The sequence below is a fragment of the Lathyrus oleraceus genome, chromosome 7 (assembly GCF_024323335.1).
Source record: "Lathyrus oleraceus cultivar Zhongwan6 chromosome 7, CAAS_Psat_ZW6_1.0, whole genome shotgun sequence".
NCBI classification, from domain to species: domain Eukaryota; kingdom Viridiplantae; phylum Streptophyta; class Magnoliopsida; order Fabales; family Fabaceae; genus Lathyrus; species Lathyrus oleraceus.
Window position 1 is genome coordinate 546649312 of NC_066585.1, and position 21130 is coordinate 546670441.

The 21130-nt window shown below is 33.6% G+C and overlaps 2 protein-coding genes across 7 annotated transcripts; both read right to left on the reverse strand.

Moving 5' to 3' along the window:
* Positions 1-3664: 3664 nt before the first annotated feature.
* Positions 3665-9073, reverse strand: LOC127107617 ((6-4)DNA photolyase). Of its 3 annotated transcripts, XM_051044912.1 has the most exons (14): positions 8663-9072; positions 7603-7674; positions 7421-7501; positions 7068-7238; positions 6779-6850; positions 6488-6574; positions 6265-6363; positions 6096-6179; positions 5627-5713; positions 5407-5478; positions 5205-5318; positions 5006-5093; positions 4814-4909; positions 3665-4099 (listed from the first exon to the last, which is right to left on the reverse strand). In XM_051044912.1, the coding sequence occupies exons 1-14, from the start codon at positions 8981-8983 to the stop codon at positions 3918-3920; spliced, it is 1626 nt and encodes a 541-aa protein (XP_050900869.1). In that variant the 5' UTR covers positions 8984-9072; the 3' UTR covers positions 3665-3917. The 3 variants fall into 3 exon arrangements, with proteins under 3 accessions (XP_050900869.1, XP_050900870.1, XP_050900871.1); XM_051044913.1 differs by lacking the exon at positions 6488-6574 and having other exon boundaries at positions 8663-9073; XM_051044914.1 differs by lacking the exon at positions 6265-6363 and having other exon boundaries at positions 8663-9073.
* A 7972-nt stretch (positions 9074-17045) lies between these two features.
* LOC127107619 (boron transporter 4) lies at positions 17046-20810 on the reverse strand. Of its 4 annotated transcripts, XM_051044919.1 has the most exons (12): positions 20655-20810; positions 20429-20560; positions 20256-20338; positions 19970-20162; positions 19735-19873; positions 19468-19633; positions 19113-19279; positions 18848-19021; positions 18236-18771; positions 17897-18158; positions 17615-17737; positions 17046-17306 (listed from the first exon to the last, which is right to left on the reverse strand). In XM_051044919.1, exons 2-12 carry the CDS (start codon positions 20530-20532, stop codon positions 17256-17258), a joined length of 1998 nt encoding a protein of 665 aa, XP_050900876.1. In that variant the 5' UTR covers positions 20533-20560; positions 20655-20810; the 3' UTR covers positions 17046-17255. The 4 variants fall into 4 exon arrangements, with proteins under 4 accessions (XP_050900876.1, XP_050900873.1, XP_050900872.1 ...); XM_051044916.1 differs by having other exon boundaries at positions 19970-20338; positions 20429-20554; XM_051044915.1 differs by having other exon boundaries at positions 19970-20338.
* Between the last annotated feature and the right edge of the window lie 320 nt (positions 20811-21130).

Sequence of the window (21130 nt, forward strand, 5' to 3'; positions counted from 1 at the left end):
ACCTTGGCTCAGTTACAAATTGTGGTGTTGTAACCAACATAAACCATGTCATATAATGTTGAGTTGGTCTAGCATCATGTATCATTGGTTCATTTAAAATGTGTTGTCGTCGATTCCTCCAATGACGACACATCTCTTTTGCGAAGTCTCTCCAATCGGAATAATCCAATTGCACATCGACTCTTTGTTGATGTCAATCTCTCAAACACGTCGGAGGTTCTGGAATTTGTTGTTGAATGTCGAACTGCAGCTTCACACAGTCACTCTGGTGCATCTCCACGGTAGTGAACCGGATGATTGATGTTTTTGTTGTCCAAACTACAGTATCATCATGGTTAACCTGATGGTCAAGACCCAGATACGACCTCTAGATAAACTCTATAAGAATTTGACATGATTAGAGGATATCTAATGAGATAATTTTTTAAAATCAAAAGTAGAGTTGTTTAGTGGTAATACATCGTCTAGTCCAATATGGTATAAAAGATTGTTATAGACTATTACAGTGTGTGTTGGGACACCTGTTATAGTTCATCCCCTTAATTGACCACCTAGATCAAAAATATTGAAAATATATTAGTTATAGTCGATTGTAGTATAAAGTCTAACAAATTAGAAGATTTAAGATAGACTTACTTTGTTGCGCCTTCTCGTTGACCGGGGCGAGTGACGACACTCTTGACCAACCTCATGCTTATAGCAAATAAGCGTAAGAATAAGATGTACAAGTATTTTTTTTGTTGCATTTTTACACAACGAACTATATAGATTGGACAAATCAGTTGAACCCCCGTTATATATGCCTACTTTATTTATGTTTCGTAACAACGGCAAATACATAATATTTACCATATTACCAGTACTTTCAAGAAATAAAAAATTACCAAATAAAATAATAATATAACAACGAACTTTAATTATCTTTTCATACTTGGTAGATTTTTCGTTTAATGTTATACTTGAATAATATTGTTTAAGATATTTTAAATTAATACCTTGGTGGAACGTCGTATCAAGTCATTGAATTCTTCTGATCCTTTCATCATCTGTAATTCCTCCATCTAACCAACTGTTCAAGGTCATGTTCAGATGTTCGAACGCATCTACATTCCAAAGTCGGATCTTCATCGGAGGTTGCACTGCTGAAAAAATTAAATCGATATTTCTCTTGTGAATATAAAGACGCATATATGAATATGAAGACATTTTAAAGAAAATAGAAGGAGAATGAAAGAAAATGAAATGAGATAGTAAAAAGACGTGTAAAAAATTATGGGAGGCTAATACTGTGTATTTATAGGAGTGGTGGAGCAATAGGCACATGCATTGGCGCACACATAGAGTGGACTATGCACGCGTCATTGCATATGGCGCCTACACATGAAGTGACGCCAATGAATAATATTTTTATTGGATGCGCCAATGCACCTAGCGCATATGTTAGATGATTTTGGAAAAGTGGTTATTTTAATAAATATTTTTAAATAATGGTTATTTTAGAAATTTAATTGAAATGTTGTTATTTAAAAAAATCCACTTTCACACATATTTAAAATATTTAATAAATAAAAGAGAAAATAATGATTTTACCAAACTATCTTTATCAACTATATATTTGAAAGTTTATAAAATAATAAATTAAAAATATTAGTTAGAGAGTATAATTGGAGGATAAAAGTTAAAATTGTATTGGAAAGCTAAAATGACAAATATTTTAGAATAAACATTTTCTTCAAATGCGACAATTATTTTGGGACGAAGGGACTAGTCGAGATTTCAACTTGTCACCCCCACACTTATACCTGACACCCCAATTTAGAACAATTTTACTGTTATTACTTTCTATAAATTCCAAAAAAATTGAAAATTTACAAATTTTTATTGAAAATTTTTGATTTTTTTTTACCGCAACAAAGACACAATTACTGTGAATTTAGAATTTCCGAAAAAAATATATCAGAAATTTTACAAATTTTCGGTAGAGGTCTGAAGTGCTACCGCATTTCGGGAATTTTTAAATTTTCGGAAATTTTTAAATTTTTGGTATGAGTCAATTTTTTTTTTAAATAAATATTATATTTTCGGTATTTTCCACATAAACCTGCATAATTGTTACGATAAAAGAACCTCCACGTATATATATATATATATATATATATATATATATATATATATATATATATATATATATATATATATATATATATATATATATATATATATATATATATATATATATATATATATATATATATATATATATAAATTGTGATGCATACAAGATTACAAAATAAATTAGGATGACTTTCTAACTTTATCTTCCCGGTGTCTAATTCATCCTACATATGTGACATACTTTTGCATCTCCAGTACAATTTTGTCTCTAAGGGTTAGTGATAGGAGACAATGGACTATCAAGTTTCAACTTTAGCTATATTAACATTCTTTATTTATCTTCTTTTTTTTTTAAAATTGGTTTTATCATTATTAGAACAAGTGGAGAATTGTTCTAAATTATAAACAATTAATAATTAGAAAAGGGGTGATGCACTGTAAATTTATTTTACACTATCAACCAATAACGACCATGCATCCCGCCAAGTCAGACTGAAAATCTTAAAATACTGCTATGACATGACAAAATGATATATTCTTATTGGATGACAGTGTAAAACTATTTTACATTGTCAGTGCATCACCATTAAAACCTTAATAGTTCTGAGTGTGTTTCAAAATGACAAATAAATATGAAAGTAAATGTTAATTTTTTTAATGTATAAATGGGAAACACTTAAGAAGTGTTTTAGTAGGAAGTACTTATTTTGAATTAAAAAATAACTAATATTTTGTGAAGTGTTGTAGAATGTGAAACAGTATATTTTTTAAAAATTATTGTTGTAGGCAAAACAATACAATTTTTAAAAAGTGTTGTTGTAAGCGAAATAGTACAAAGTTTAGCAAAAATATTATTGAAAGTGTGTGTTTCATTAAGGACCGCAACCTTGTGAAACAACATCACTTTGGCATATAAGTTAAGCATTCCGGGTTTAGAAAAATACATTAGAAAAGTTTTTCTTTTCACAAATCTTTTTGAATTTCTTCTTTCATACATTCGAGTTTTCATCAGTCTTATACAAATTCGAGTATAAGTTGAATTATCTTGGATATTCATACGTAAAAACTCTAAGACGATTTGAGAGTGCTTAAAATATTATAAAAAAATAATAATTCGTTCACGATTCTAATCTCGATTTATATAAAATTTTAATTAATTTTTTAACAGAAATATATAAAATGCATTAAGAAATCTCATATTCTAATGGTTTAGACAAAAAGTAGTTCTATTAATCAAAATATTGTGGCCTATAAAATTCTACATTGTTAATATATTTGTATTCCTTCTTATTATTGTATGTACTTAGCGCCCTACAAGATCAACACAAACTCCACTTATCCACGAGTATTTCATTTCTAACAAATTACTCCGAAAAAAAAATATTATTTTTCACTAATAAGCATTCTTTTCTATTGTATGAATTACCAAAGAGTTAATCGCCTCTCGAGATTATGAACTACCACTAAAAACACAATTTAAAACAAATTTTAATTAATGTATATTTCTACTACCAAAATGTCCAGTACTTCATCATTAATGATATAACAATGAATGAAAAAAAGCATAATTTTCTAAGGTATAGTTATCTTGAATAAGGAATGCACTACATTACAAGATTGAGAAAATATTTTCATGATATAAGACTTACCTTAGATGACAAGAGCTGCTAGTAATATTAATATGCACTACATTATGTACATGCCTGATATACAAAATGTCATGAAAATGTAAAGCAATGTTGCAAACTTGCATAAACTACACCTTAAAGTATGATAGATGAAAAAGTCAGTAAAACTTTCCCTCAGCCAATTAGCAGTTGCCTGGATCTTTTAGCTTTTGTTTCTGGTTCTTCACCTTCGTCCAATTTCCTCCTCAAGGTTTTCAGATCATCTTCACTAACCAAACCATTCAGTGCTTTATTCAATGCATATGTCTCGCCCATTTTCCTTTTGCACTCTTTACTTGCAGAGTCGTGAGAAACAACTGAAACAAGGATAAGAAACAGCCAAGAAGAAAGAAATCTTAGCAATAGATAAATCAGAGAAATACAACTCTCTCAAGAGAACCTAATGCTCCTCCCATGCAGCACTTAATCCAAATAAATAAATCTTCAAATACACGAAGCTCCATACGGTAACTGACTTTCCACCAGAAATACAAACTGTAGTCAACAGTAATGGATGAGATATGATGCAACAAAGCAGATTATACATGACGCTTTTGAAAACCAATGAGAAATATAGTTAAACTAGATGTTGAATATGGTTCATATTTGCTGATAAGTGAATAGATGCTCGGCGTAGCAGTGTGACTGAAGCAGAAAGCATCTGCCCTTTGAACATTGACTAGTAGTATTTTAACAAAATTTATTGCATAATAGAAAAGTACATCAACATCTTTGTTGTCGGAAATGCAGACACAATTGACTGAACTTCGTGATCAATCATTGAGTTCTTTTAAGATTGTCTTTTTAATTTAGAGGCGAATTTAGTAAGCACTAACACAACACGGACACTAGACACACATCCAACACTGACACATCCACACCAATAATAATTTGAAAAAAATGAATAAATTGAACATAATCAATCACATTTGTCGTGTCGGATACTAACACATGTAGATTACCGGACATGCCTTTGTTCGGAGGTGTCTGCTACAGAGTATACTATTCTAACACTAAATGACAGAACTGACCTGGCATTGGGTAATCTTTTCCAATTATGCAATTTGCTTTGGTCTGGATGCTTGGAGGAGCAGTCCATGGTTCATAGATGTACGCCTTCGGCATATCTGCTCACACACATTCAATTCTAAGTTCTAACATCTTGTCATAGAGAATTTACTAGATAATAGAAGATGATAAAATGAACTTAAAATTAAAATTACCTTTTAAGACTGGGAGAAAATGCCTAATAAAGTCACCATTAGGGTCATACTTCTTACCAAATGTGGTCGGGGAATAAATACGATTATACTGATCAACATAGACAAAACATGTGATAAGTGTCAGTGGAAAATTCAGGATTCAACCTCTGAAACAAAATAATTGATCACTTTGTACTGAAAACTCAGAACTAGTTCTTACCTGATAGAAGAAAGATGAACATGAGAGCCACATCCAGTTTCCGTTATTAATGGCCCAATCTGAATCAATCAGAAGCCTCTCAAAGACATCACGTCCTTTTTCCCAATGAACAAACTGTCATAATCAAAACAAAAAACATTGTTATAGAAAACGGAGTAAATAAAAAGTTGGATGTATGCTCGAAAGTATCAATATCATATACCAGATCCCCTCGAGTTAGAAAACAAGCAACAGAATGTCGTGCCAAATGATGCATCCAGCCCCATTGGCGTAGCTACAACAGAAAAATTGTTTCAAATGTTTTTTCAAAACGAGAAAGCTGATAAAAGCATCATAGTGTATTTGATTTGAGGCATGAAATTTTCAAATCAATAACCCCATTTATAATTGCTTTATTTGGAAAAGGATGTCAAAACCCAAACCTGGACCATGATAGCATCAATCCATGGAAACCCTGTCTTAGAATCTCTCCAAGCCTCCAGAAGTTTATCATCATCCTTCCAAGGAATCTATAAAATACAATAACAAACTTCAAAACAACATTGATAATGATTAACCACATAGCTAGCTAGTAGTGATATTAAATGTTTGGATGCCAAAGTATTTGTGCTAATGTACTATTAAAAAGTTTAGTCAATAAGTAGTGTAGGCTGAATGCTCCTAATTCCAAAAGATAACAAGCATGTTTGGTTTCGCAAAAAGGAATGACAATCATGCATCCCAATGCTAGAAACAGAGTTTGAACAAAGTACAGTGTGAACGTGGCTTCTGTATTTTTGCAAACACGCACAACGTCTATTTCTTTACTAAGCTTTGCGATTCCTTCTTTGAATCAAAACTTAAAATAGGTTATTAATATACTATATTAGTAACCGTTGATTGTTGTCTCACCTGCTTGCATATCCTATTGCCTTTCATCCTATCAAAATTTGGAGTCCCGAAAGCTGCTGTGTAAAAGAACTCTCGCCACAACAACTGCGAATGTCAACAAAACAACATTTTTAGTTTCCTAAAAGGACTCAAAAAATAATACTGCACTAATTTTTGGAGATAACCTGACCTGTCCTAGAAGAGAAACAGGAGGTGACGTATGTTTTGGCAAACTTTTATATACATCTTGAATGCATTGGTAGAAATATCTGGAAGAGAGACAACCAAACTGCCAAGGAGATCGACAACAAGTAAGAAATATAGAAAAGACCCCAAGTTCGATTAGGGTTAGTAGTTCAATCAAGCAAAAGGGACATGTTGTGCAAAATGTTTGAATACGGTTTTGGAGTTACTTTCAAGTAAGGTGATAAAATAGTGGTTTCTGGCTTAAGAAATGCAGATGGATTGCCCTTAGGTTTCTCAAAATTTGCCACCCATTTCTGAAATCATAAATAAGAAATAAGGCATGTTACAAAATATACAAAAGAAAGAAAAGCTAAAACAGTATCTTATATTACATGCAGTTGTTGATCTTTCAGCAAGAAACATCAATTTTATGTGTATACACTAATGAATTTAAATTGTGAGCTGTGAAAATGGAGCTTACAACCTTTCATATTTTGATACTAGAATGTTTAAATTACCTTGTCTTTCATGCATTTTTCCAATCTCTTCAACGCTTCCGATTCACCTCCTATGAAAGGAGAGAACTCCCCCTGAAATTAACTTCTCTCATTAGGTGCTCCTAAAGAATTATTAAAATTAGAAATGAGAATGGGTCAGACTGACCGACAGAGACCTAAGGACTACGCTACGTCCGGCTCAGGTCACACCAGACTACTATTTAAATAGACAAGGTCGAGGCTTTTTAGAAGCCTATTTGAACATCTCTCATTAGTTATAATATTAAAATATAATATGCAATATGCACACCAGTTTAGCATCTTCGTATCCAAGATCTTTGACAGATGGAACTTCAGAAATCTCGCAACTTCCAAGATGGCCAACCGGAGGAAGTGAAGAATACTTGGTCGAGAGTGGAGATGGCGGCTCCCCCGCAAGCTTGACAAATGATTGATAACTAAGCGGCGGCTTCCCTCCATTCTGTTTGGCATTTGCACAAGAATATCAAAATTTGATCATTTAATGGAATCAGAACAAAAATAACAACAAAACAAGACCTATGAAAATCAGCGGTACACAATTAATTGGTACAAACAAATATAAATGACAAAAACTCATTAATAGTTAAATTGAAGATTAATCTCTTCAAGCTTCAAACTCACCTTCTGTATAATATCTGATGGATCAAAAAGTGTGTGGCTTACAGGAGAGAAAACCTCAATCCCTGCCTTAAGGGCATAGTCCTGTAATAACAAAACAAAATTTAAAATGCCTTCAACTCATAAAACTCCCATCATACCCACATCATATAGTGAATTTAAAGTAACCATCAACAACTAATTACCTTGATTTTAATATCCAGAGCTTGATAATATGGATCAGTGTCATACTCAAAGCATAATTTTCCAATGTTCCACTGTATCAACCAAAATAACTAACAGAATTAACTACCACAACTTTTGTATATATTCCAAAAAAGTACTACATTAATGGCTGTTTGAGAGAGTAAACTTTCTGTTTTCTTTTTACTCGGGATAAAAGTGATTTTGTCATGGTTTAGAATTGATATAAAACAAATTGCACTTCTATGCGTGTCGGGTTCCGCGGTGACGAGAATTGATTCAGAGTGAATTTATTATGTAGAATTGATTCGGATTAAAAGTGAGTTGAATGTAAAGTGATTTGAACAAAAAATTCAGTGTAAAAATGACGTTAAGTCAAAAGCTACAAATCCTAACTTCAGTTAGAATAAGCAAAATCAATTTTTTTATTGAGAAAACAAACATGTCAAAATCAATTTTTTTTCTGATATATTTTTTTTATATTATTTTGAGTGAATTTTTAAGCAAAGTTGAGTTGAACAATAAATTGTAAAAAGTTTAAAGTATAATTAATTTTGGAGGCAAAATCAATTCTATTTTAAATGAACCAGACGCCTCAAAATCATTTCAAAATGCTATTGACTATTTCAAGAGCTAAACCAAATATAAACTAAGTTTCATGTCAAATTTGCTCTGTGATTACTCTAGAGATGTTAGATGTCCAAATACAAATTACTTTAATATGAACTGAACTTAAGAACAACTTCATTCAAAATCATGTTTGTCTATAATAATAAAAATCACTTTTTTTCCCTCACTTATATACCATACTCATTAAAGTTTTTTTTTCTTCCAAAAGCAACTAAAAAACAGCTTTTGATCTTAATCAAAACAAAAATCATTAACTTTACATTCTAATTAAGTTCAAAAGCACAAACGCTCAGTTAAAACCACTAAAACCGAGTTTTAGTTTAAAAAAGTGATTTTTCACACGAATAATCTCTGAATTAACTTCCACAATGCAGCAACAACAACAACAACAAAAAGTTATGATAACATCGACATTTGAATTTTTTTCATTACCTCTTTCAAGCATCGAATGAGAACCTCGTGAGGATCACCCTTAAGTATCAACAATCGAGAACCAAGCTTCTTGAGGTTAAGATCAAGGTCGGTAAGGCTTTGAAGCAAGAAATTGATACGGTTGAGACCCGCTAGAGAAGAACCGGGCGAGAAAGCATTCGGGTCGGGTTTCATGTAATGCGGGTCAATAATGAAAAGAGGATAAAGATGAGAAGATCCTCGGGAAGCATAATCGAGTGCCGGGTTATCGTGGATCCGAATACCCTTTCGGAACCACATTAGAGAACCCGACCCGAATCCCATTGAAGAAGTTAATCGCATTGGATTGGAAGAAGAGTACTGAGCGCGCTTTTAGTGTTGTATTTTTCATATGAGTTGGGGTTGTGTCTAACGTGCGCTGGGAGTTGTACGTTGTTTTATTAGGTGGTGGGAAGTGTGAATTGATTTGATTTGCGCTTACGGCGTAAGGTAGATGTTTTTGGAATGGAGGGAAATGTAACGGTAACAATGTTGCCACGTAGTAGTGTATTTGCGCCACACACACGGTGTTAGTGTTATGTGTTGAGTTGAACTCAATTCAATTAATTGGGAGCAACTTTTTCCGTTAAAGATAAATAAAATCTGTGAAACTTTACTTTCAATTACAAATTAAAGGGTTATTAAATAGCTAATCTCCATAAATATGGGTTTTAATTATTTATTTATTTTTAAATTTGGCAAATTTTGATCTCCTACATATTTTTTACATCATTTTAAGTAAACATTCACCCAGACATTGTCATGTCTATTTATTTTTTAAAAAAATTGATATGGATAGATAATATTTTTTAATTAAATATGTTTTTGATATCTATAAATATTTTAAATTTTGTTTTTAGTCCCTTTAAAAAAATTTAAGAAGATTTAGTCTTAATTTTTTTTATCACAACATAGCACTATTTGGTAAATGAATCGAAAGGTCGTTAAGTAATACAATTTATAGATTGGTCTCCATATGATTGTGTTATTTCATATTAAATAATGAATATATTTTTATAAAAATAGATGTATTGGTATATTTTAAAAGGATTTGTAAGGGACGAGACAGAGACAAGGGACCTGAGTTGAGCCCATAACGCCTCTTTGATCGCCTGTGTTTCTAACTTGGGTGTCTGTTTATTAGATGTGTCACCCTTTTCATTAAACATGTCGTCTTCCTTTGAGAATGGTTGTTTGATATGGAGAAGTGGCGAAATGACATATCTCCATCCTATAACAATAAAGAAAGGGTCATTTGATCATATTCTCGGAAATATCAGTGGATTAATTGTCCAAACCTACAACATCTAAGTAGTGGAGGTTAGTCTTTTGTTGGAATTGTTGGATGCTAAGGGTGTTTTTCTTCAGGCTTTGATTCTGGCGATGTAGTGTGTCGATGACAACACGCATCTTCGTCAGAGCGTCGACATCATTACTACCTTTGTGTCTTCTAGCATGGGCGATGCAAATTTAGGTCTAGGAGTGGAGGTTTAAGTATCAAAGTGATTATAGTAACGAAGGGTGTGACCTAGGTTAGTTTTACTAAGGTCTCATGGTAGGCATTAATGTACTTGTCAAAAAGTACAAGAGTGCATGATACCTCTAAGCTAGTAGGGATGAGCATAGGTCTTAATAGTTTTCTGGTGGTGGGAGCTTGTCCACAACAGAGACTCTGTTTTGTGGTGTTTATGGTGATGATAAAGTCAGCTCATGTGAGGTGAGAAACTATGTGTTTATACGTTATTCTGGGTAAGTTATGATCTCTCCCCAAACCCTAAGGTTAAGCTATTTATAAAGATGTGTGGGCCTAGAATTCATAAACTCCGAAGAAGTGGTAACTATTTCCCCTTGATTGAGGGAGGTTGTTGACTATCTATTTCTTACGGAGTCATGGTTTGACCTCGCACACACATCTAGGGGATAGATAAACGGTATTATCCACATCTTCCCCTTAGGGCGAACCCCCGAGTCACGTAAACACTATGCCATTGATGATATCTCATGAGGAGGGCGCCAAACGAAGGACATAAACTACCCTATTTGGGTGCTCTTACCAATATATCACTATACAATCTTTTATTTTATTTTTTGTTAGTTTAGTCTTCCATTTCCTTTCATTTTTTGTTTTTAAATTATCTTTCAATGTGTTAAGAAATTATTATCTATTGTATAGTTTAGTTTCAATAAGGAGAATGGTAAAATGGTCTACACCTTTGATAAGGATGATCGTTGGTGAAACACCAAAGATAGGATTCCAAGCTTTGGTTAACTATCTCAGTCTACCCATCATTCTAAGGATGATATGTTATGTTGTACTTCAAGGTTGTTCTTTTCGTTAAAAAAAATTCCCTCTAAAAAGAACTGAGGAAGAAAGGATTTTAGTCTGAGATGAAGTACTTTGGAATTCAACTTAGAAGGCGTAACTCAACCGAGAATCTAGAATCCAAATCAAAAGAGGAAACCTTTATTGGTAAAGCAATAAAGTGCATAAACTTTGTGATGCGGTCACATATCACCTAAGTAATAGTGTACTTGAAAAAAGGGTAAATATGTTATGAAATCCATTGATAAATCTTCACATACATGTGTTTGAATTTCAAGAGGTTGTAATACCCTTGTTTGCTTAACATGTATTATTTTTGTTGACGAACTGAATAAGTTTGAACCAAATTTTTCACATCCATCTAAATATCAAGCTAGAGAAACGAGACAAAGTTATGGTTAATGTTGGGTGAACACCAAAGAGACGACAATGGGTGTGTAATGATACTCATTAAGAATGACATGATGTAACTAAAAAATATTTGGCAATTAAATCGTGTTTTTGAAATACAATAAACCTTATGTAAATAAAAAATATGTTACATGTGGGGGTCTACTTTGCATTTTGATAATGTATCTTGACCTTATTTATCTTTGTTGTAACATTACTTGAGCCTTGTAGTAAGTGTTGGGACTTGTGATGAAAAAGACAACAAATGACATCCTCCTCCAAGTGCATGCGTTTGAGAGCATCTGCCACTTGGTATGTTTTTCTTGATTTGTAGAACAATTCAAAATTAAATCCTTGTAAATTTGAGGCCCATTCATGTTGTTTTGGTGTTTGGAATGATTTGTATCAACAAAATTTAAAATGTTTCTTATCAGTAAATATGAGGAAGTGTCCCCAATAAGACGTTGATGTCATTTCTTTACAAATTAAGTGACATTGCACACCTCACAGACTCTTACAAAAGAAATCCAAAAAGTGCCCCTTCTAACAACACAACATTTATTACAACATTAGAGGCATTAGTCTCAACAATAGAGATTTTAGAATTTGACAGCGTGAAGATCAAAATTCCTCTCATTTTTTCATTAATATTATAAATGTTGAATCTTCCTCGATACCTCATGATACTTTCGTGGAACACAATAGATTTGTGAGTGAAGGTGCAAGAGAGGCGTAGTGATGGGTGTAGAATTAGGCGATGCCTAAAAATCCTTTAAAGTCGAGAGTAAATGTAGAACTAATCAATCTATTATTTCTTTAATCTTATCAAGATCAAAGGCAATATCATTAATTAAAATAACACCGTTTTAATAATCAACATTAATAAATGCAAAAATGCACTTAGATAATTTTGCAACAAAATAGTTTGAAACAAGTAATTTAAAATCAATTGTAAATAATGTAGATGATTAGTGAAACAACAAATAACAGATGTAGATTACATTATCATCAGAGAAAACTAAAACAATATATCACAAGTATGATCGTAGCAGATTATTCTTGGTGTTCATCTGAACCTACATCTTATTCACGTGTTGGTTGGTGGTTATAATGATTTGTTTCTAATATTCAGTTGTTGTTGTGAATCAACTCATCCAAGCATTGGTTGGTGGATTGAAGAGGTATTGAGTAAGGAGATGAAAATACACGATCAAATCATCTAAAGAAAATGTAGATAGATTTATGAGGCATTGAGTAAGGAAATAAATATACATTAACGGTGGATTCTAGAATTATATTAAGACGAATTTAGGATTAAACTAGAAAAATTAGGTAGAAAATAAAATTTTAAAAAATTGGAATTATGTTTTTCATATTATCCGTGTCATGACAAACGATGCCAAACATAGTAAATATATGAGAAAGAGGGAGTTCTTGAATAATCAAGAAAACGGTTCAATTCACGAAAAGAGAGAAGAAGAAGAGATAGTTGGTTATAACGATTTTTCTATTCACTTTTTCAGTTAGGGTTAACAGATTACAAGTGAATAATAACCAACACCCTCTATCAACAACCTGAGAGAGCAACCTATTTATAGACGACGTGCATATGTCTGTTATGTATGATGATAACTCTCACACATGGCATACACAACTACTACATAACAAATTACATAAAACAATTTCGACTACTACATGCTAGAACAGACTTCGACTACAACATGCACAACTCAGTTGAACCATGAAGCTACCATTGTCGAGACTAGAGTTCGATCCAAATACTACAAATCTCCACCTTGGAAAAAACTCCACTACATCAACGAAACAAGCTAGCTATCATCATGCAACTTTATCAATTGTATATAGTGAAAGAACTTGCTACTCGACAATGACTTGGTGATTATATCATCAACATCACTTTTAGTCGAAACCTTCAGCATTTTCACTTCTCTTTTCTCAAGTTTCTACCTGATGAAATGCAACCTAACGTCAATGTGATTGGTTCTCTCATGATAGGTTGAATTCTTCGACAGATGTATGACACTTTGACTATCACATTTAACAGTGATAACTTGGCCTTGAAGTTTTAGTACCTTAGAAAACCCTTCAAGCCACAATGCTTATTTCACAGTTTCAATAAGGGCAGTGTATTCATCTTCAGGGGTTGATAAGGCTACAACCTTCTAAAGTGAAGCTTTCTAACTAATTGTTGTACCAGGCATAGTGAAAACATAATTAGAAAGAAATTTTCTAGAATCCATACATCCTGCATAGTCAGAGCTGACAAGTCTCTCGATTTTGAATTTGTCATCACTCGAGGCTCCATCATAAACCAGGACCCAACTCCAAAATCCTTTTATGTACCTCAGAGTCCACTTTAAAGCTTGCCAATGTGCCTTCACAGGATTGGCCCTATACCTATTTACAAGGCTAATTTTGTACGCTATGTCTGGCCTCGTAGAGACCATAACATACATAAAAGAACTTATTATACTAGAATAAGGAATGTTATTCATATACGCTCTTTCGACTTCAGTACTTGGAGTTTGAATCGTACTCAGCTTGATTTGAAGATTTGTTGGTGTTACCACATGCTTTGAATTCGACAAACCAAATTTGTCGAGAATCTTCCCTAGGTATGTCTCTTAAGATTAACATAATCTTGACTACTTTCTATCTGTCCAGATGTGAATCCCAAGAATCATGGTGGAAGCTCCCAGATCCTTCATTTTGAACTCCTTGTCAAGTTCAACATCCACCTTCATATATTACATCCTCGACATTATTGCTTGCTATAAGGATGTCATCCACATAAAGCAACAAAATAATAAGTGAACATCTAGGTCGATATCTTGAGTAAACACAATGGTCGAGCTGGTTTCTAGTGAAACTTATGTGTGCCATGAACTTATCAAATCTCTTATTCCATTGTCGAGGAGATTGTTTCAGGCCATATAACGACCTATTCAGTTTGCACATATAATCATCCTTGCCTCTTTCTGCATACTCTTCAAGTTGCCTCATCAAGATTGTTTCATCTAAATCACCATACAGGAAAGCGGTATTCGCATACATCTGTTCAAGTTCTAGGTCGAACTATGCCATCATGGCTAACAACATTCTAATGGATATATGCTTTACAACAGGTGAGAACACATCATTGAAGTTAAGTCTTTCTTTCTGAAAAATAATCTTTTCAACATCACTCATTTCCTTCCTTAATCTTGAAAATCCATTTACAACTGACTAACATGGCCTCTGCAAGTTTCTCGATCAGCTCACAAGTGTTATTATCATGAAGATAATTCATCTCATCATCCATGGCTTTCATCCATTTAGTCTTATTTTCACTCCTCATAGATTTCTTGTAGTTTATGGGTTCTTCATAAAGAATCTCACTTGCAGAGATTAAGGGAAATGTTATGAGATCTTCATAACCAAGTCTCTGAGGTAGCTTGATGACTCTTCTCTCCCTGTCCCTTGCCAATAAGTAATCATTATCAGTCTCCTCATCTTCATCATCACCTTGTTCCTATTCTTTGACTTCATCTTCATTATGCAATTCAACACAAATATGCTTCACCTCAACATGAAACTTTTCATGTTCCACCTCGTCTTCAGAGATCTTTTCATTTTGACCAGCATCATTAGCTTTCTTGAAAGCCATTTCTGCTTCATTGAAAACCACATCACGACTTGTGATACACCTTATGTGTTCTGGTTCTAGGTACCACAACCTATAGACTTTAACTCCCCCAGGATACCCAAGGAACATGCATCTTAAAGCTCTAGGTTCGACTTTGTCTTGCCTAATGTGAGCATAGGCTATACAACCAAATACTCTAACTTTGTAGAGATTTGGTAGATTACTCTACCAAACTTCTTCAGGTTCCTTCATCCCCAAAGCACTCAAGGGACACCTATTTATCAGGCATGCTACAATCACAAGAACCTCAGCCTAAAACACCTTCTTCAATTCGGCACTAACAAACATGCATTTAACCCTTTCCAGGATATTCAATTCAATCTTTCATCCAAACCACTTTGCTGAGGAGTACTTGTTATAGTCTTGTGCCTAGCAATGCCAAACATAGCACGATAGTTGTTGAAAGCTTCATTGCAAAACTAAAGGCCATTATCGATCCTCAATCTCTTGACCTTCCTGCTAGTCTGATTTTCGACCAGAGTCTTCCAACTTTTAAAATTCTCAAAAGTTTCATCCTTAGTCTTCTAAGTGAATATCCCTAACTTTCTAGAATAATCATCAACTATGGATAGAAATACCTTGCACATGAGCGTGAGGGTTTCTTGTAGACCCTCAAAGATCAGCATGAATGTAATTAAGGGATTCGTGTATTCTTTGTTTGCCTTTATTGAACTTCACTTTATAGGTTTTACCAAATACACAAGGTTCACAAAACTCCAACTTTTCGAACTTGCCACCATCTAGCATATTTTATTTCCTTAATTTGACCTGGCCCCTTTCACTAACATAGCCCAATCTCATGTGCCATAGCTCTGTCTTCGACATAGGTTTTATGGATGAAATATATGTTGAACCACTTACAACCTCCATATCAAATGTATACAAGCCTTACTTTTTTCTTCCTCTCAAGACTTCCTTTGACCCCTTCATGACTCCAAGGATACCTTACTCTCCCTTGAATACATATCATTTCTTGTCGAATTCACCAAGAGAAATCAAATTTCTCTTAAGCGCAGGTACATACCTGACACCAGTCAAGAACTTTATTGGCTCACCTTGGAGCTTGAATCTCACATATCCAATTCCTGCAATTTTGTTGGCTTTATTGTTTCCCCAAAACATTGATCCACCATCTTGATCACATAATTCCTCAAACACACCTTTGTTGGGAGTCATGTGCCAGATGCAACTAGAATCCATGATCCATTCTTTGCTAGAATTATTTCTCGAAACTACCAGGACATCAGATGATTCGAGGCCTTTCCATCGTCATTACTCTTCAACCTATCAGGGCACACTTTTCTTTTATGACATTCCTTCTTGTAGTAATAACACCTAATAGCAGGAACATTACCACCATAAGACTTGTGATACATTTACATTCTTTTTCTCAAACTTACCATCCTTCTTCGAGAACTTTCCTTTTATGAACAACCCTTCACCAAAAGATGATGCTTTATGCTCATTTCTTTCATCCAAGTCCTTTGATTACAAGGTCGACTAAACTTCTTCAAAGGCCAAAGACTCTCTTACACAAAAGAGTTTCTTTGAAGTGAACATGAGATCTTGGTAAAGCACACAACAGTAGCAATGCGTGATCTTCATCATCGATCTTGACATCAATATTCTTCAGATCAAGAATCAACTTATTGAACATATCCAACTGCTCAACCAAGACTTTGTCTTCACTCATCTTGAATGAATACAAAGCTTTCTTGGGGTAGAGGCGATTTACCAACGACTTGGTCACGTTCAAACCTTCAAGTTTGTTCCACATATCCGCCATCGTTTTCTCCTTAGAGACCTGCCGGAGAACCTTATCATCAAGGCTCAACATGACAACACTGTGGGCTTTGTCGATCATCGTCGTTTTCTCCTTCTCCTTTAAGGGATCATCCGGACTTCGACTACACATACACATTCCAGTCAAACCATAAAACAGTCTCTATCGAAACTAGAGTTTTATCCAAATACTTCAATCCAATATTACACAATACACTTTAAATATTTAAGTCATCTTTACTATATCTAGGTAGCAAATTCAATCCACATAAAGAAAAATACAAATATTCTACCAATTGACATTTATTGATATCTTCTCTTTTCTTCTATAGATAGTGAATAGTGACCACTAACTATACTTTCTCCATAAGTCTTTAACTCTTTGATGATTCATTTTCACATGCTATTTCATCAGGATAGATCACCTGCATGCAATACAACCATTGAGATTCAAACAAATTGGACCAACCCTTTTCAAGAGAATTAAAAGTTTATAACAAAATAAATTATCATATAAATGTTCATATTAGAATAGAATATGAAAAGACTTGATTACAATGAATGTAAGATACACTTTATATGTTGATCCTAATTAAAATAACTAATCAAAACAAGCTTGTAAATAACTATCTTAAGCAACATTTAAATGATTCTATAACAAAAAGATAACAGCAAATCAACTTGTTTTCATACAAATCAAGAAAAAGACAATATAATTGTATTCACAACTTACTTGACCATGTCTTTCCTCTCTAAAGCTTAGAGTTCTGACCTTCAACTCTCCTCTTCTAGTAGTCAATTCATCTAATATTTCACTATCAGACAATTCCCTTGATCCAACACTAGGTGAATCCATCTGGAAAAAGAAAGTAAAGAAGCACTTTTACAATCAACATCATTACCAATATCTATGTCTTAGTGATAGGGTCGTGTCAGATTTCTGCACCCGTGTATACGATTCACAGACATAAAAGTTAAAAAATAGAATCGAGACTTAAATATTACATACACTTACCGAGAGTCTCGGAGCACCAACAATTTCCTCATATTCAGCTGCATCAAGTTCTCTTAGGTGATGAAGGCTAAACAGCTTGGGGAGAATATATTGCCTCACCAAGATCAGTAAAAAGAAAGGCAAAGGGAACAATATTCCAGCTACTGGAATCCATGTCACTCCAAAACAAACCAAGAAATACACACATTGCAATATTGTGAAGAAGACTATGCTTCTAATTGGTACTGATTCCACAAAGGAAGCATGATGGCCCTCCAATAACCTGTCATAATACGTTTACTTGATATATTAGCATTTTATTTGTGATTGTGATAACAGTTAAGAGTAACTTGTACTTACTTGAACCATCTACTAGGTGTTACGAAGAGAAGTAGTATCCTTTCCCAGAATTGGTTACCAGGAAGACTATCAATGGCCATGTATGCAAAGTATCCCCATAAAACCGAAGTTGGAATCTTTTTTATGACAGGCATGGCAAAAACTGATGCTCCAACAAAGAGTGATTGTAAAAGATTGCTGATCCTCTGCTCATTTACTCTAACAGGCAAATATGCATCAATATGCTTGTCAGGGTCAAATGTATCCTTTTTGTTGTCTCCTTTATCTTCGCCTTTTAGAACAACCTCTTTTAAGTTCTCTAGTTCTCTTTCCACAGAAGTAGCATGGCTGCTGCTGTCCATTTCTACAAACACTGCTTGCATCTTTCCGTATATTTCGGTGTTACTAGCTTTCTTTCTTATGCTTTCTTTCGCACTTTCAACCATCTTTCTTCTGATCATCCGACCCTTGAGAACTGCAAGGCTTTTGGTGTGCATAGGGGATTGAGGAAGAACACCATTTGAAGGTGGTAAGCCAAGTAGTCCACAAAGCAAAGTCTGAAATGATTATATTAGTGATGAGTTTCAGAATTGAGCTATATCGAGAAAGGAACGTATGTATATAGATAGATACCATGAATCCGAGTAAGAAAATGTCGTAATGATATGCAGAAGGTTTCTTGAGATTGAATTCCTTCTGTTGTGCCAGCCCAGAAGCAACACTATGATCAAAGAAGTAAAGTCCTGCTACCATCAATGCAGGAATCAAAGCAGCAAAGATATATGTTGGAGAAACCTTCCCCATGTCCTGTGTCATATGTTAAAATCTATTATTATTAGCTGATTAACATTTTGCAAGAAAAACCAAACTAGGCTTTATTTGAACACGCTCGAATTACTTTGCTAACTGTCCAATGGTGTAAAGATGTAGATTCCCAAGCAAGAGGAGCAACTAGTCTTCTTGGAATTTCAGAAGGTATTTCTCTTGGCCCTGAGAATGACACAACTGTCCATACTACAACCAAGAAAGGCACACCATAGTCTGCAATAAAGCTTCTCAACCACCCTATCCAATAAACAAGATCCATGTCATATATACTTACTATGAAATATTGATACTGACACGATATTGATACTAACATTGTCACGTGACACCAGAAATATTGATACTGACACGATACTGATACTAACACTGTCACATGACACCAGATACACCTTCTGGTGTCGGTGCTAAAATCTTTTGTAATGACAAACCTGTCCCATATAACCATGATCTTGCTCTTCTACTCTTCAATGCTGTATAGAGAAGACCAAATGTGAATATAACACCTAATAAGCCATTCACATAAAGCCAGTGAAATTGGTAGTGCTCTAATTTTGAGTTTTCACTTTTAGGAACACTAAACTCCTTCATCATTCCCTGCATTATTTATTTCAGTAAACTTGTATTAGACTCTTTATCACGCAAAATTATATTTTATTTTTGTCTTTTGATATTTCAATCACATATCAGTCACTGGCCTTAATAGCCTCTTGAATGAACAAGACTGAAATCAACATGCCAAAAAGCTCTTCAGCAACCCTTGTAAATCTGTTGATGATATTACCAGCATTGAATATTGCTAGGAGAAAAAGCAAGAGTGAAGTCCATACACAAACCCTGACATATTAACAATACTAATTACATTTTAGACTATTGTTTCATTTGCATTGTTTGTGCTAAACAACTTAAAACAAGGGCTTTAGTTTTTGTTACCATCCAGCCCAAGCCAAAAAGAGTTCTTGTCCCAAGCCATCTCTATTTTTGGCAAAGTTATACAAATAGGTATACATGATGATGGTTGGTTCTGCGACTCCTACAATAAGCAGTGGTTGGCCTCCAATGATTGAATGTATGATTCCACATATGGCTGTTGAAGCTAGTGTTTCTACTGTGCTCAATCTTCCATCTACCAACAAAATAAACAATAATAGCGTCATTCTAAGAAGCATCTTTTGAGTAATAATAATGAATAAAGATGCAGAAGAAGCAGAAGAAGAACCTGTGTCTCTACTCAGCTGTTCACCAAAGGCAATAACAGGTAAAGCAGAAGCAAAGAAAATATAGGTAGTTGGAGCCAATATCCTATCATTATTCAAACAAAAGAGTCTAACTTAGTTTTAAACTGTGGTCTGCAACTGAACGTATACAAGAGTTGCAACGTAGAAAACTTACCCAATACCAGAACGGAAAGCACAAGTCCAATCATCCTTATAACATTGTGATCTTCCTCTTATATCATTCACAATTCCCTTACAAGGTGCCTTTAAACACTCCATTTAAGCCAAAAACTATAAGCACCTGAAACTGAAACTATAACTTGATGAAAATTAAATAACTTTACATTTAAGAACAATATAGTATCTTCAACAATAGTACATATTATAAAAAATTGCAACACCTGAACAATTGTTCTAGTCAGGAATCTTTTCGGGCAAGGATTTGGTGGAGGTGGAGATTTGACCGGAACAGTTGTTGGTGAGGTGAGTGTAAAGAAGAAGAAAAGGTTTCATTAATATATAGACTTTTCAGAAATAGTTCAACGAAGATCATTAATTACACATTTTTTAAATTTACGTAGTGTTATATAATGCTTTGATGAAGCTGACATCAGTTTAAAATATTGTTCATTAAAGATGGCTATTGTCATTTAGTAGTGGCAAAGTCAATGACTTACTAGTATTTAGTATAAGCCTCATCAATAGCCATAATTTCTAAGATATATATATATATATATATATATATATATATATATATATATATATATATATATATATATATATATATATATATATATAAATATAAATATATATATATATATATATATATATATATATATATATATATATATATATATTTATTTATTTATTTGGTTGT